This window comes from Malania oleifera, chromosome 9 (assembly GCF_029873635.1).
Source record: "Malania oleifera isolate guangnan ecotype guangnan chromosome 9, ASM2987363v1, whole genome shotgun sequence".
In the NCBI taxonomy this organism is placed as follows: domain Eukaryota; kingdom Viridiplantae; phylum Streptophyta; class Magnoliopsida; order Santalales; family Ximeniaceae; genus Malania; species Malania oleifera.
The window spans coordinates 37491493-37507588 of record NC_080425.1 but is presented as its reverse complement, the minus strand read 5'-3'; the positions used below and the strand labels follow the sequence as shown (position 1 = coordinate 37507588).

General features: G+C 37.2%; 1 protein-coding gene across 2 annotated transcripts in view; it reads left to right on the top strand.

Annotated features, from left to right (window-relative positions):
• Positions 1-16096, top strand: part of LOC131164195 (membralin-like protein At1g60995) — a 64241-nt gene that overhangs the window by 40003 nt on the left and 8142 nt on the right. For both annotated transcript variants that reach the window (XM_058121206.1, XM_058121207.1), the window contains 5 exons: positions 582-698; positions 1069-1154; positions 1271-1377; positions 2163-2254; positions 2347-2423. In XM_058121206.1, the coding sequence (XP_057977189.1) occupies positions 582-698; positions 1069-1154; positions 1271-1377; positions 2163-2254; positions 2347-2423 (479 nt within the window). The remainder of the gene's footprint in view (positions 1-581; positions 699-1068; positions 1155-1270; positions 1378-2162; positions 2255-2346; positions 2424-16096) is intronic.

Sequence of the window (16096 nt, the reverse complement as noted above, 5' to 3'; positions counted from 1 at the left end):
AACTTACTGACAACTTTGCATCAGATTAATAGTTATGTGCAAATGCTGATGAGTGGGTTTGGAGAAAAAAAGAAAAGAGGGTATCATTTTATTAAGAGCACTGCTATATCACCACTCTGGCCAAACTTTATAGTGGGACTACTCAGTTTGTTGACACATAACCTACCCTTTCTGAATGTATAATGTGTCAATATTTTAGGTAGTCTAGCTATAAAATTGGGCTATCCAGTGTGGTTGACCGGTGCTTCCCTTTTATTACAGACGAAAATTTCCAAAATCGTACCCAAGCGAAACCATATACCCAGCTTGCTAGCTTCAGTGATGAGGAAGTCAAAATAAAAATTCTCACTCAAGGGATGTTTCTTTAGCACTAAAGCTTGGGGAAGTTTGGTTTAATTTACACCCCCCCTCCCCCCCAATAACCAAAGAAAAAAAGTTCAGGCGGAAGTACATTAAGCATAAATAATATAATCATGATCACATGATTCTGGTGCATAGCAAGAGGAACCTTTTCTTTTATCTATTTTCTCAATGACAAACCCTCTCAGATAAGTTCTTTGTTTTTTTCACTTTTAATGCAGATTACCTTGTGACGAAGTGTGGTGTGCTCATGATGTCGCTGTTCGTTTTTTTCACAACCACAATGTCGGTTTCATTTACATTGAGAGAGACTCAGACTCGCATGCTCAAGTTCACAGGTTTGTCTTATTTCATTGTTTCATTTGGGATTTGATATGTTGCATGTGGTAATCACAGGTAGTGTATGCTTCTATCATTGAGTTCTGTTTGTTCAATTTGCTAGTGGAATGAAATCGTTAAATTGAAATTTTAACTGCTACTGCTAACTTCCTTAAGGGTCATCTAGAACATTTCTTTTGGGCCCATGGTTGATTGACAGTGAGAGTTTAACCTATAAGAGGATAATCCTCTGTTGAATGGTGGGGATTGATGGGTTAACCAGCGAGTTGCAATCAGAGTGGGAGGCAGCAAATTATTGAGGTGCCACAATGCATCAAGCTGCTTCTATTATTCTCCATTGATTAATGTTCTTCTCTCAACTTATTTCAGTGCAGCTTCAACATCATGCTCGCCATAGGCTTCCAACTTTCCAGCTGATCTTTGTGCACGTGATTGAATCACTTGTCTTTGTACCAGTGAGAATATGTGCTTTGTCTTGCTTATAAATTCTACCAAACAAGTCTCAGAATTTTTTAGTACTATTTTTTATGTATTATTTTTGTAAACTGATAGAATTTGTCTTCATATGCAGATTATGATCGGTATTCTGTTTTTCCTGTTTGAGTTTTATGATGATCAACTTCTGGCTTTTATGGTCTTAATTCTTGTTTGGCTGTGCGAACTATTTACGCTGATCAGGTCTCTCATCCCTTGCCTCTCTCTTTCTCTCTCTCTCTCTACATATATATATAGAATATCTCATAAAATGCCAGGATATGACTTTTTCTTGTTATTGATTAACATGTGATGTGTATGAGTGGTCACAGCTTACCCTTCTTTTGGGCTCCAAAATCATCTTTTTGACCACCATAGTCGCTTATATGTGGGATTTTTGTATCAGAAATAATGTAGTGATTAAAGTTGAATTATGATGATCAACATTTTTATCTTCACTTTTAAGTGGGACCCTTGTGTCGGTTTCTTTGGTGTTTTTCCCCCATCAATACTTTTTGTGTGTGTTGTGCTGTTTTGGGGGGGGGGGGTGTTGAGGACATGGAATGGTTGTTGCATACTTATTTGACCAAAAGTCTATCTCATGTCTTTGGCAAAATTACACCTGCTTAGGACACAACTTTGGCAGAGTTGGTAGGTGGAGTTTGTGAACTGCCTTGAGCAATTATCAGTGCAAGGAACACAATTTGCCAGTAGTGCTCCACCGATACACTGCATGTTGATTGAATGAAAGTAATGCAAAGTTGCCTTTAAAAGCATTCTCCTTGAAACCCACAAATCTGATGTGTCAATGGCATTTTTTGTATTTTGATTAGTGGATAATCTCTGCAGTTTGTGGTTTTGATGAAGAATGATCTGCTTCTCCTCTCTCTCTCTCTCTCACGCGTGCACACACACACACACATGTGCGCACACACCCCATTTCTCATACCCTTTCTCATATGACATTATTACTTTGCATCTGTTTGTAGTGTTCGGACGCCAATATCAATGAAGTTCTTTCCTCGCTTCTTTCTGCTCTACTTCCTGGTTTTTCACATCTATTTCTTTTCCTATGCTTATGGTATGGCTCATACCCTATTTGCTCATGTATAAAATTTAAATGAGAACTCGTTGTATAGTTTTATTAATCTGTCTTCAAGTAATTGTTTTCAGGCTTTTCATACTTGGCTCTCTCTACAACTGCGGCATTTATGCAACACCTCATTCTATACTTCTGGAACCGTTTTGAGGTAAATTTTTTGTGACTTAGCTTTCTAGGCTACTACACTTCAGTGATTATGATATATTTTTGCTGCTACCAAACACTCACAATAAGCTTGCAATTGTATGCTAGTGAGAGTACTCCTGCATTGTATACCAAACACTCACAACAAGCTTGCAAATGTATGCTAGTGAGAGTACTCCTGCATTGTATATCAATTTTCATTTGACTTTTATCCTTAGTTTATTAAGAGTGTCCAACTCAGTTTATGGTCAAAGTTGGGGAAATGTGTATGTTAATTATGGTGCCATTTTTTATAATTATTTGTTTCCCATTTTTTTTTGGTCCAGAGTCAGTTTTATATGCATTAAGACTGAATATTTTTTTTGAGAAAGGAAAAATGATTATTAAAGATAGAAGAAGCACAAAGTGGAGGATAATGAATCCTCAAAAGAATTAAACAAAGAAAAAAGAAAAAATCAATGTAGCATAACCTTCAACCACGCAGCAAAGTTTAGTCTAAGGTGCTGGAAGCATGAACCCACAAAGAAGCTATGAAATAATTCTATGCCAAAGCAACTGTGTAGTAAGAACGCAACTTTGAAAATCCATGCATTTCTTCCTATAATCAACACCCTCAACCACAATATAAATTGCACTGAACCACAATTTTTCTTTCTCCTTCCTGTCAGACCCCTTAAAGTAATATAGTAGAAAAGCCCCAACAAATCTAGACAAACCCATAGGGTTCTCCTGAAAAACCAAAAACCTCAGACTTCACAAGCTGCTGAGCAATGCGAGGAAAGATAAGACTGAGGCTAAACATTACTAAAGCACGACACGCACTCGTAGGGGGGGAGATCCTTATTAGGTCTCCTCACTTGCAATAGATCATTGGTGTTAACTCTCTTATTGATTGCTTATGAAACAAAAGATCTGATCTTGGATATAACTTTAGGAGCTGTTTGGTATCACTATAAAAAGTTATGAAAACGAAAACTAGAATAGAAAACTAAAAAACCAGAAATTAAAAATTGAAAACCAAAAATTTGTTTGGTTAATATTTTACAAAACTAAAACAGATTAAAAATTTGATTAAACAAATGCTCATTTTTGTCCCGAATTAAATAATAATTTGAAAATATTATTCAAATAATAAAAGCACAAAATAATACAAATTAAATATATTATAATAAGAATAAAAATTATTATAATTGTTTTACTTAATTATTATATTTTAGAATTCACTTTATAAGAACAATCTTATTGTACATGACAATCGAAAAGTAGTAAAAATATTTTGCAAATGGCTGCTATTATTTTTCTAATATTTTGAAATTTTATTTACATTTCTACTTTAATAATGTTTTAAGTTTGTGCGATCATTTTATTTTAGTTTGATTTAAAAAGTATATGTATAAAATGAATGATGTAATCCAAAAAAATTGGCTATTAAAGTATTTTGGCAACATGTCGCCAAAACAGGTAGGAACCATAAAATCTGGTCTTTAGTTTTTTTTTTTCAAATAGCTAAAAACTAGTGATGGAATTAGAAAATTGAAAATGTAAATCTATTTATTTACCATACAAAATGAAAACAAAAACAAAAATAGGAAAGATACCAAGCTAACACTTGGGGGCCATCTGGTATCACTATTAAAAATTATGAAAATAAAAATTAGACACAAAAACTAAAGACTAAAAACACAAATTTAAAACTAGAAACCAACAACCTGTTTGGTTAATAATTGTAAAACTAAAACAAATTTAAAACTTAATTAAAAAATGCTCATTTTCATGCTTAAATCAAATAGTATTATAAAAATATGATTAAAATAATAAAATTTCAAAATAATACACATTGCAAAATATTATAATAAAAAGAAAAATTATTATAATTATTTTACTTAATTCTTACAATAAACATTTTATAGTACATGGCAATTGAAAAATAGTAAAAAATATTTTGCAATTGACTTTATTATTTTTTTTTAAAAATTTATTCATATTTTATTTTAATTATATTTAGATTCAGATGATCATTTTATTTTTATTTTAATTTATAAAGTGTATAAAATGAATGATTTAATCCAAACAAATACTGGATATTAAAATTTATGGCAACACGCTGCAAACAATTTAAAATCATAAAATCTAATTTTCAGTTTTTCTGCAAACAATTGAAAATTGCTGATAGAAATAGAAAACTGGCAACATAAACAAAAGCATTTTTATAAGTTGTTTCTTCACTGTGTAGAAAGAGAAATAGAAGACAGAAAATAGCAACAACACCAAATGGGCACTTAATACCTTTCTTCCTCTCTTGATACCTTATTCAAGAAAGCGAGCCATAACATTCGTAAACTGACATTAACTGAGTCCTATTCTCCCTTCTTTTACCAGAAAACCTTTCTGGTAGAATTTTGAACTCCCCTCCAGCAAATCATCCTTGGCTTTCAGAGAGCGATCGATTCGTTTACCATTTTATGGCGCCTTCAAAGAACATTCATTTGTGACTCTGACTCCTTGGAGTGTTGTGTGAGTTTGTTTATCTGGAAAATCTGATTTCATGACTCTGCATCGTTAAAGTCCATATTGAAGAAAGGGGGAGACTATCTGCTTGTCCGGCAAGAAGCTGTTTGCGTGGGGAGGACATTCTCCTGTCCAAGTTGGCCGTAAAACCTTTTATGCTAATCATCTTGAGCCCTTAGTCTTCCAAATTACGAAATTTTTTGGGAGAAGTTTTCTTATATTCTACTTAAGAAAGAGGAATTCCTCTAGATCATAAGTTACTGTGGGTGAACTGTGAAGGAAATCAAGGAGTAGAGAGCTCAATTGAGAAGGCTTATATCTAAACGGAGAAGGCACTTGAGCCTCAATCAAATTGTGATCCAATGGTAAGGGGAAATTCCTTCGCTTAGAAAAGGTGATTGTAGGAGGAAAACGAAGCATTCTTTGTGTTTCTGAGAGTAAGAACAACAAATGTTGGAGGAATCCTTTCGAAGCTCTACTGCAGCTTTCTTTTGAACACCAACACGGATATTGCCAGTAGATGCCCAAACTGTGGTTTTTTTAGCATAATAAGACACAAGAGGTCGGTGAGCAAAATGGGGCTCGAGACTATTGGAGAAACGCATCTTTGCAGAAGTCGTCGGCAATGTGCCAGCAAAGGGGAAGAACGATTTGGGAAGGAACGATTTGTGAATCCTGTGATCTTAGGGAAGGTTCTTTAACTTCCCTACCCATCCCAAATTTTAAAATTGCTTCCAAATAAAATACTAGGCTTAGGAGAGGGAAGCTTGGGCCTAATACCAATGGGCCTCTTAGATTAGAAATTAAATGGGTATTTTAAAAAGTGATAGTGGGCCAAGCCTTGTTCATAAGGGTGTTGGGCCTATCACAGAAGTTAAGAAAATAGATGCATATATCTAGACCTGAGAGAACACTGAAGAAAACAACGATGAAGTCCCCGAGGGCAGAGCTGTGGCAGAAACTAAAGTGAGTCTTACAGAAACCAGTCCACAGGCAGATGGTTCCAGCAAGCATACACAAAAGAATATAACCTTGAGGATAAGATTGAGCTTCCTAAAGACCCTATTTTGGAATTAAGGGGGGAGAAGGGTATTATAGCTAAAGGGGATGCAGAGTGTCATGGACCCCCAAATAATCACCCTAATAAGGATCGTGCGACACTCATTGACAGCTCTTCCCCAACGGAGTCAGCCAATGACCACACATGCGATCCTGCAGGCATGAGCATCACATAAGTCTCTTTAATCACATGGTAACTATGAAAGTAATATTTCAGGCAACCATAGTTCACATGGGCAATAGTCGTTTATATAGAAAGCATTCATAGATCAACAAAGTACATCAAAATCCATCGTAATGAAATACAATGATGAATGAACTACTTGTTTTTGCAAACAACAATATCAGCATCAACGCAAAAAGTTTGATTGTCAATATTAACCCATGGAGAGTACATATGGAATCATTATCTCCCCCTTGTTACCCCATTACATTGTTACTCCTTAATACAAAACTTTTAGATGACGTCCCTTTGCAAAGGGACAGAGTAGAGGATTAAGTATATATCAACTCAGCAGAAAGAGGGTAGTTCCTTTTCTGAGGCTGATCCAAGTTGCAGCAAAAGGTCGCATTCAGTTGAATCTGAAGGTACACTTATTGACAAGTTCAGATTTCTCCCTAAAATCTGCCAATGAATCTAACCTCTTGATCACTAATTAGGCTCTACAAGGCTCCCCTACTCCACCGCATGCTTGAAGGAAAACTGTGATGTCTTTTCTGAAGAACATGGCTTTGAAATGGGCACAAAGGTCGCATACTTTGAGAAATGATCAATCACCACCAGAATTGTATCGTGCTCCTTCACTTTTGGTGAGATAATGAAATCTAGGGAAACACTCTCCCACAGTCTTGTCGGTACTGGCAAAGGCTCTAGTAGCCTTGGGGTCTTCTTCCTCTTAACCTTGTCTTACTGACAAATCAACTAGATTTTTGTTTACCCTATTGCATCATCTTCCATTTGAGGCCAATAGTACCCTTGTGATTAGTGCATGAGTTCGTCACCATTTTGGATGTTTTGCCCATAAAGTGTCATGGCATTCTTTTAATAATGTCTTTCATAATTTTCCAGCTTTAGGCACATATAGTCGCCATCCTTTTATCATTAAGAGGCCGTCTTCCATTCAAAATTGTCGTGTTTTCCCTTCTTCCACTAGTTTTATTAATGCCCTGGCCTTAAGGTCCTCTACCAAGTGTTTCCTGATAAGTTCTTTCATGGATAGGATAGACCTGCTAGTTGATAGATGACACAAATTTCAATGCTGCTAGTTCTATTTTTCTACTTGAGGCATCCGCCAACTAATTTGTTCTCCCCACCTTATATTCGAAGTGGAAATCAAGCTAGGCTAGTTTTTCTTGCCAGTAGGTTTGCTTCGAAGATAGTCATGGTTGTGATAAGAAGTGAAGGACAACCATGTTATCTGTTTTTACCACGAACCAATACCCTAAGAGATAGTGTCTCCAAACTTGGAGTCACTGTACCATGGCTAGGAATTCCTTCTATTGGGCCTTATAGTTCCACTTAATGCCCGTTAATTTTTGACTTTCAAAAGTAATCAGATGACCTTCTTGCAAAAGAACTCCTAATGTGAAATCAGTTGTGTCAGCTTGGACTTCAAATGACTTCATCAAATCTGGAAGGACTAACACTGAATCCCTTGCAATTTTCTTCTTCAGTTCGTCTAATGTAGATTGGTGATCTTCGACCACCACCACTTAACCACCTTTTTCAACAAGTCTGTCATCGGTACTATTCTTATAGAATATCCCTTTATGAACTTCCTGTAGTAGTTGGCCTGCCCAAGGAATGAACATAACTTGTTGAAGATGTTGGTTGCTTCCACTTGTAAATAGTTTGAACCTTAGATGGATCCATTTGTATCCGCCCCTCTTTGAGCCCTAAGAACTTGACAGGTTAATGAGTGAAAACACACATTTTTCCCCTTTTAGGTAAAGCTGGTTTTCCCTGAGCTTCTGGAAGACTTGATGCAGATGTTCTTTGTGTTCTGTTCGAGTTGAACTAAACACCACAATGTCATTGAGGTGGACAACTACAATTTGTCGAGGTAGTCTTGTAAAACCTGACTTATTAAAGTATAAAAAGTGCAGGTGCATTTGTTCGTTCGAAAGGCATAACAAGAAATTCAAATGTTCCATACCAAGTAACAAAAGTGGTCTTTGGTTCATCCCCTTCGGTGATACGCACTTGGTGGTACCCTAATATCAAATCTAGCTTAGTGAAATATATGGCAGTGCTTAACTGCGCACTTTGTTACTAATAGTCAGCTTGTTGAGGGCTTGATAGTCCACACACAATCGTAGGCCCCCATCTTGTTTCTTCCGGAATAAGACAAGGGCCCCCAAAGGGGTGCTTTAGATGGCCGAATAAGCCCTGCTTCTAGTAGCTTGTTTAACTATGTTTGAAGTTCTACCAATTTGGGCAGTGCAATTCGGTAAGGGGCATGAGATGGTGGTTCAAGAAGGACTTCAATTTCATGATCTACCTGTAGTCGGGGTAGCAAATCCTTGGGGAGCTATTCTAGAATAACTTCTTTAAATTCTTCTATCACTTCTATGATTTTAGTTGGGCACGCGTCTAGCTCTTCACCAATTGGATCTACAGGAAACACTATGAATGAGGGTTCTCTCTTCAACTCTTCTTCAAATTGGAGGGCTAAAAGCAATTTGTTTTCTTTTGTGGTGTTGTGAGCTACTAACATAGTATAAAGGGTACCTCTTATCATCAAAAGGCAATCAGTAGCAGGCATTAGAACTGATCAGGTAATCTTTTGAGGAAATCAATCCCTAATACCACATCAAAATCATTGAGGGGTGCCATTGTGAAGTTTGTTATTCTCGACCACGAACCTATTCGACAAGAAACTTTACAGGCAACTCCTACAGTGGACTAAGCTTAGGAATTCACCACTTTCAATTTTCTTGAATCCCTATCAACTTGCAATTTCATTTATCAAGCTTCTGTATTGATAATAAAGTTGTGAGTGGCGCCATGATGCCCCTAGTATTCTCTTCACTTAGTAATAGATCCACATACATGAGGCACTTCTCCTGGGAATTATTAATATTTGCTTAACATTCCAGGGCCCCCAGAAACCTTAAGGTTCCCAACTTGCTTCTCCCTTGTGTCTTCTTTTGGGGTTTCTCTTCCCTCTCGTAAGGCTTTCAAAGCGTTTATGGCCTTTTTTTTGGGACATTCTGCTACTTGATGAGGTCCCATGCAAACAAGAAATTGGTGGTCGACTCTCCCCACTCCTTGTATATTCCCCTCTTGGCTCTCTCGTTGTGAAGGGTCTCCTATCTCTTCCAAAATTACCAAGCCCTCTGCCCTCCCCCCATCGCTTGTAGGTTTATTCACTTTATTGGGCCACTGTTCATTATTGGTAGGAGTTGGGTTCTTCTTCAGAGAGCTTTTTCAGTAATCATCTAGCCATTCTGCCACATTGAAAGTAGAGGGAAGGTCACGAACTCCTAACCTCCTCATCTCATTCTTTGTCCATGTCTTGAGCCCCCGAAGGAACTGAAGTAGTCTATATGATTCAGTCATATCTTTGATATCGAGCATCAAAGGCCTGAAACTCCCATATATAACCCCTTATTGAGCTTGTTTGTTGTAGGTCATACACCTTGCAATGAGTGATGTAGTTCACATTTTTTTGGATAAAATTGTGACTTTAGAGCTTGTTTCAATTCTTTTAAAGTATTAATGGTGCACCGATTGTTTTGGATTTCTTCACATTTGGTTCTCCCCAACTTTGTGTCGTTGGAGAAGTATACCGTAGCAATGTCTACTTTGTCCTCATCTAGTTGATTCAAGAACTCTTAAAATAATGTTCCAGGTCAAAGACGGAATTATCCAATTCCTTGGCATCTTGAGTACCACAGTAACATTTTGGCTCTGGTGCTTTTATTCAAGATCCTTCAACAATATCTAATTATCTATTGTTAGTCTCCATCACATCTGTGCCACCACATTCAACTTGGCGCTCACCTCCTATTGTTGGTTCTAGAATTGATCCATTGTGTTTTGAAACCTGCGCATTTCCTTTAGATCTTCCTTCAAGGCACTAATGGACTCTTTAACATTTTTTGCAAGCAAGTAAAAATTATTAATTAGTTCCTATAGGGAGACCTCAAGCTCTATTGGCTCTCGCCCTTGGGATGTTCAGGATGGCAACATGCCCCTCAATCTTTTTTAGCCTACTCTCGATGGCTTCCAACTACTCAATGTTCCTTTGGAAGGCCTCAAGCTCTGTTGGCCTAATCTCCAGGGATTTTATACGTGGAATAAAATTCTTCTAGGGTTTTCTCGGGCGTCCTCAAGCTTTATTGACACGCCTTTCTCTTTTGACAATTTAACCACAAATGCTTGGAGTTCCAAGAACTTTGTCTCCAAGGCTTCCAATTATGCTACTCTTGCCTTAAGTGCCTCAATGCTCTCTGCCTTAGCAAACTTAGAAGTTCTCTGCCTTAGCAAACTTAGAAGTTCTCATGTTATGACTCATGGTGCCTACGCACTGTGCTCTGATACCAATTGTCACGGACCTCCAAATAATGATTGTAATAAGGGCCACACAGCACTTGTCAAGAGCTCTTCCCCAACTGAGTGAGCCAATGTCTACATATTCAAGCTTGCAGGCTTGCATCACATAAGTCTCTTTACCCACATGGTAACTATGGAAGTAATAGTAAAGGCGACCATATTCATATATGCAAGAGTTATTCATATAGAAAGCATTCATAGATCAACAAAGTACATCACAATCCCACCATAGTGAAATATAACGATGGAAAGGACTATTTGTTTTATTCTATTAGGATACCAACAATACAAACATCAACAAAACAATTTGATCGTCAAAATAAATCCCTAGAGAGTACATATGGAATCATTATCACCCCCTTGTTACCCCATTAAACTACTCCCTAACACAAAGCGTTTAGAGGATGTTCCTCCGCAGAGGGACAAATTAGAGGATTAGGTATTTCTTTCAACTCTACAAAAAGAGGGTAGTTCCTCTTCTGAAACTGATCCAAGTGCAAAGGACTGTGTTCAGTAGAATCTGAAGGTACACATATACACAAGTTTAGTTAGGACAAGAGGTGCTCAGAAGTAGATGATGATCTAAATAATTTTTGTGATTTTGATTTCGACTTGATATTCAATTAGTTGAGAAGTGAGATAGAGATGGTGGGAGAAGACAATTGGGAGGAACTTGCTTGAGATCTGTGCTTTACTGAAAGAGCGGAAGAGATATTTTAGAGTAAATTACATATACTTCAACTTACACAAGAAGTGAGTTATTTATTTTCCTTTGATGTCGGGCAAGGGTTAGAAGGTTCTGTTAAGCACAAGTCTGATGAAAGTAAAACGTTGATTGATAAAGGGTTTTTGCCCCTTGCTTTTGATCCTATTCTTAATAAGGTGGATGTTGTTGCTACTTTCTAGTCTTTTAGGTGTTGGGAGGGGTAATGGCGAGGCGAAAACGGCTCTAGTGGGTGATTGGAATTCTTCGAAACCTCAGAAGGTATTCTTTCTCTTCTTGTTCAGTCTTTTTTTCCTTCTAATTCTTTATGCGACAATGAGGGAACTGATGGGGGAAATGACTTTGGTGTTGGATGAGTGGTTAGTGAGAGGGACTATAGAGACCCAAACGAGCTCTTAAATGATATAGGGTTGAAGTTAATAAATTCTGCAGGAGTTGAGGTTAAGTTGGGGATGAGTCCTAAAACTTTTGAGAGGGAAAAAAAAAGGAGCCAAAAGAATTAAAGAATTTGGTTTCATCCATCAATTATGGGGAAGGGAGGGGATAGGGAAAGGGGGTAAGCATGTTAGATTATGAAGATTATTAGTTGGAATGTTAGGGGTCTAGGGGATGTTGGGAAGAAAAGTTTAATTAGGGAGGTTTGGCTAAGGAATTCCCTCAATATTATCTTAATCCAAGAGACTAAGGATGAGTTAGTTGATGGGAAGGTAGCTAGAGGGATTTAGGAAGGGCAGTGCAAGGATTAGGTTTTTGTACTTTATCGGGGATTAGTGGGCGGCATTCTAGTATTGTGGAACACTAGGTCTATTATCAAAATGGACAATTTAGTGGATTTTTTTCCTTCTTTCTGTCTTGCTTGAAATAAAAGATAGGGGTCAATGATGGGTTTCCTCTATGTACGGTCCTTCTAGGCCTACTGTAAAGGGATTGTTTTGGGACAAGCTTTATTTTTTTTGTGGGTTTTGCTCACGTAGGTGGATTGTGGATGGTGATTTTAACGTAGTTAGGTTCCCTCAGGAAAAGAAGGGGGGATGCATGGTTAATAAATCTATGCAAAAATTTGATTTAGTTATTAGGGGGTGTGGGTTGAGGGATCTTCGCTTGGACAATGCCAATTTTACGTGGTTAGTGGGTGGAGGTAGAGAGGTGGCTAGTAGAAGTTCTTGTTTTCAAACGAATGGGAGATGGGGTTTCCTAATCTTTCTTTAGTAGTATTAGCTAGACCCACTTTTGATCATTTTCCTAGCTTATTGGAATCTAGGAAGGTTCCTTGAGGTCCCACCCCTTTTAGGTTCGAGAATATGTAGTTAGATCATAGCTTCTTCCAAACCTTGATTAGGGATTCATTGAGTGAGGATCTAGAAAGGGTTAGGAGGGGTTTAGATTTATGAAGAAATTGAAGAGGTTGAAAGAAAAACTGAAAGTGTGGAATGGGGAGGTGTTTGGGGATATTAGGTTTAAAAAGTATATTATTTTAGGAGCATTGGAAGAGTTAGAACGGAAGAAAGCGTGACCTTTCAAGGGAGGAAAAGGCTAAAAAGGTTTCTTTGAAAAAACAAATTGGAAGAGCTAATCTTTATGGAAATGAGAAGTTGGAGGCAGAAGACGAAGTTTAAATGGGCTAGAGATGGTGATTATAGTTCTAAATTTTTTCATATGATATCTAATAGAAAAATGAGAAAGACTTTGATGAGGGAGATGGAGGTGGATAGGGGGGTTATTATATCAGATTTTTGTAGAATTGCCTCTGGGATCACTGATTTTTGTTATAATTTGTAAATTGAGGAGGATGAGAGTAGCCCGATGGTGGAAGATTAAAGTGGGAGTCTTTGCTTATTTGGGATGGAGAGGGATAAAGCTCTTGGGTTGGATGGTTTTAATTTAGCTTTTTATCAGGATTGTTGTGCGGTAGTGAAGAATGACCTGATGAAGGTTTTCAATGAATTCTATTGGGATGGGGGGTTTTAAGAGTGTTAATTCTACTTTTATCACTTTGGTGCCAAAGTAGGGTATACATTGTTGGCCCATAACCTAATAACTTGAGCTTTTAGGTGAAATGGTAATCTAACACTCTATTTTTTCCTGGAGGATCATAAGCCTTCTTTCTTAAATATATTGGGGCTTCTCCAAATTTTTGAAAGGGTTTCAGGCTTAAGATAAATATATAGTGGGGTAGGCTATTGACGTGCCTACAAAGAGTGTTAGGAAATTAACTTTGGAAGTTGGGTGTGTTGAGTGTGGTGGCAGTTGTCCTATCTAGGGGTTCATTTGGGGGGGGGGGGGTAATCCTAAGATTAGTTAGTTTTTGGGATCCGATGGTGGAGAGTGTCTAAGAGTTTAGATGGGTGGAAGGGAGCCTTTTTATCTTGAGGAAGGATTACTCTAATTCAACCTTGTCTTTCTTGTATCGCGTTGTATTTTCTTTCTATTTACAAAATTCCAATGAGGTCACTAGTAAGATTGAGAGAATTATGAGAGATTTTCTTTGGTTAGGGGTAGGGGTTTTTAGGGACCATTTGGTGAGATGGGAGATGGTTTATAGGAATAAGAGGGAGGGTGGTTTGGGTCTTGAAATTTTAGTGTCTAAAAACAAAGCTCGTTTGGCTTAAATTGGTTTGTTGGTTCCCGCTAAAGGTTTCTTCCTTGTGGCATAAAGTTATTAAAAGCAAGTTTGAACTTGATGGGAATGGATGGGATACTAATTTGGATTCTAGATGTTCTTTGGAAAGATTGTGGAAAGCTATTTCCTAGATGTACCCTCTCGTTATTCTCCATACCAAAGATTTTTTGGGTAAGGGCTGTAATATTTGTTCATGGAAAGACCTTTGGCTGGGGAATGTTGTTTTGTCCATCTCTTTGCCTCGCCTATTTCGCTTGAGTTCAGTGAAAAAATGATCCCATTTCTTCTTTTATTGTAGACCTGGGTGGTCCTTTACCTTCTTGGGATTTTCATTTCAGGAGATCCTTGAATAATAGGGAAACTATTGAGTTGTCTTCTTTGTTGGTTATGTTGAATAATTTTAGGATATCTTCTGAAGATAGTCAATCTTGGTTGTTGGATTCTTCGGGTGTGTATTCTTGTAAATCTTTTTTGTGAATTCTTTGTTGGTACCAATTTCTCCTTTTCACTTTACAAAGTTATTTGGAGGTCAAAATTCCCCTAAAATCAAAGTGTTTCTTCGGTTGGTTGTGCTTCATAGGGTAAATACTAGTGACTTGTTGCAGATTAGGAGACTTTTAAAGGCTCTCTCCTGATATATGTAAGCTTTGTTTTGATTGTTCAGAATCTGTTTCACATCTTTTTTTGCATTGCGAGTTTGCAAGGAAGGTTTGGAACAAGCTATTCAATTATTTTGGAGAAAGATGCGTTTGTTCAAGTACAGTGGATTTGTTAGCAATATATTTTGTGGGGTTTGGTAGGAAGAAAGAATGAACTGCATTAGGGAATTGTGCTTTATTTGCAGTGTTATGGGGTTTATGGAAGGAATGTAACTTGTGTATATTTTTAGGGATGAAGTTATCATATTTGTTGGTGTTGGAGAAGGTTCATTTTATGGTTTCTTTATGGTGTGTTGGCAATGGAAATTTCAAGGGGATGTGTTGTTTAGATGTTCAACATGATTGGTAGTCTCTTCTTAGGGCGTGCTGATTTCCTTTTGTTGTCTTTTACATTTTGTATTCCCCCCCCCCCTCCCCCGGCGGGAGGATTCCTAGATTTCGTGAAGATGTCTTCTCTCCTTATTCTACAATTTTTTTTTTTTATCTAATGAATTTCTTTTTCTATAAAGGAAAAAAAAAAAAAAAAATGGGTATTCTAATCCTACCTCTTTCTCTGGTAAATTTGGACCACCATTGGAATCCATATTGATTGGTTTTGGACTAGATTGTATTTTCTTGTTCATTACGATTAGTATATATTGTTTTAGTTTATTTATTATGATTACTATTAAAAGATATTATTAAAAGTTGTTGTTATGATTATGATTATCCTTATCATTATGAAGATGATGATGTACATTTGCACATTATCTTATATATTCTCTTGGGATTACATTATCTTATATTCTTAGGGAATCCCGATGATGTACATTTGCACATTATCTTATATTCTCTTGGGATTACGTTATCGTATATTCTCAGGGAATTCCAATGAATAGATGAAAAAAAAAATATTTTTGTGAGATAATAGTCCTATTGTTGGGCATAAGATGCCTAGGAAAGTGATTCCAAAAGGGCATCTAGGATAACCTAAGACAAATGCCCCTTGAAGAGCTTGAAATCAAAGCATTAGGAGGACTATAAAAAATGAGAAAAAGCAACTACAACAGGAGCATATCATTTCCAAAAATCTTTACAAATATGAACATGGGAACCATCACTTTGAACATAACTAGAAGGGGAAAAAAACAAAAAAAAGGGAAACTTGTGAGATACGTAGATAAGCTTTCATGGACTTGCATTGGTAACATTTACCCACAAACCGCCTCCTCCCATCTTACCGTAAGATCACTCTTACCCCTACACCTCCCCAACCCCCCCGCAGTGGGGCCGCGGAAAAAAACAGATTAAAGAATGTCCCTCACCAATCTTTGTAGCCTTTGTGCTACCCATGTTAATATGAAATAATGGAAAAATATGTAGGAATAGCATAAGAAGCCTAAATCAAGGAAATTTTTGGAAATCCCATATTAACTTTTGACATGACTAGGTGTCATGAGCCAAGCTTGTTCATGGCATTATGCTTGCTTGTGATAGCTTGCCTTGTGTGCATGGGATGGGTTATCATCATGTAAATACTAGTATAGGTTTTATGCTTTGTGTGTGTTTA